Source organism: Amphimedon queenslandica, unplaced genomic scaffold (assembly GCF_000090795.2).
Source record: "Amphimedon queenslandica unplaced genomic scaffold, v1.1 AMPQUscaffold_1701_Cont26291, whole genome shotgun sequence".
Lineage (NCBI taxonomy): Eukaryota > Metazoa > Porifera > Demospongiae > Haplosclerida > Niphatidae > Amphimedon > Amphimedon queenslandica.
The window spans coordinates 1-1,205 of record NW_003557958.1 but is presented as its reverse complement, the minus strand read 5'-3'; the positions used below and the strand labels follow the sequence as shown (position 1 = coordinate 1,205).

Genomic DNA, 1,205 nt, shown 5'->3' with positions numbered 1-1,205 from the left:
CAGGAAGGAAAAATGGGCATTTTCGAAGGCTCATATCTCAGTGAATAATTTTTTTCAGTCAATGGGAGTTGGAACACATCATTAGTATGGTCAGGCAATCATATTAAGCAAATAAAAAAATACCTCAAAAATGCATTGAACTTACCCTTTAAATATTTTTTCTAGCAATAGTATGGCTTCTATTTCCTATCCATTGACTTGTAATATTAAGAACCCTTGTACATGTACATACCGTATTTGCTCGATTAAACACCCGGGCGTTTATTTCTTAACAGAGAAAAATTCAAGTAAAAAAACAAAAAAGCCCATAGTGGATTCAAACCCGCAACCTTCTAGCATTCCAAACTGTACTCCAACAGTTAGACTATCTGGGACAATATAAATCCTATGGCACATATGCTGGGTGAAATATGCGTATCTGTAGTTAGAAAATATTTTGTCATGGGCGTTTATTTGAGCAGGGAGTTTATTCGAGCAAATAAGGTTCATATGTACATGTAATTCTAATATAATTCAAATTCCCCCTCACAGGTTCCTGGATTATTTGAAGCCAATAAATTCACAACCCTCATGACCCAGTACAAGGAGGGGTCTCAAAAGGAAGGACTGATGCTTGATTCCTCAGAAGAGCTCTACAAATGGTTCATTGATCAGATAATGAGAAACCTTCACGTGGTATTCCCTATAAACCCTTCCTCTGAGGGTCTGAAAGACAAAGCTGCTACCTCTCCTGCTTTATTCAATTGTTGTGTGTTGAACTGGTTCAGTGATTGGTCCACTGATGCTCTGTATCAAGTTGGATATGAGTTTACTAATAAAGTTGATCTTGATAAATCAGACGTAAGTACATGTGTATATATAGATATATATATATATATATATACATATATACACTATGTACATGTACATCAATATATAAGCCAAGAATACATTGTATATGCATGTGTAAGATTCAAAGAGCTTATAAGTTATAGACACTTCTTGTTTGTGATACAAATATTTTGTTATCCATTTCACTTTTTTTAGGTGTTGATAAGTCCTCCTATACTGATACTTTGGTACCAAATTTACTAGCCTATTCCCAGCCTCACATTTGGTCTCACAATCAAGAGATCTTGAGGCTAAGGGTATACTAAACATTGAATCAAAGTGAGTCACAATGTAAATTTTAGGTAGCTATAAAGCTTTTGATTATTCAGCTTTCC

At 34.8% G+C, this 1,205-nt stretch overlaps 1 protein-coding gene across 1 annotated transcript; it reads left to right on the top strand.

Moving 5' to 3' along the window:
* Positions 1 to 535: 535 nt before the first annotated feature.
* LOC109593398 (cytoplasmic dynein 1 heavy chain 1-like) lies at positions 536 to 1,153 on the top strand. The gene is made up of 2 exons (XM_020008494.1): positions 536 to 840; positions 1,027 to 1,153. The coding sequence occupies exons 1-2, from the start codon at positions 571 to 573 to the stop codon at positions 1,072 to 1,074; spliced, it is 318 nt and encodes a 105-aa protein (XP_019864053.1). The 5' UTR covers positions 536 to 570; the 3' UTR covers positions 1,075 to 1,153.
* The last annotated feature ends 52 nt before the right edge of the window (positions 1,154 to 1,205 follow it).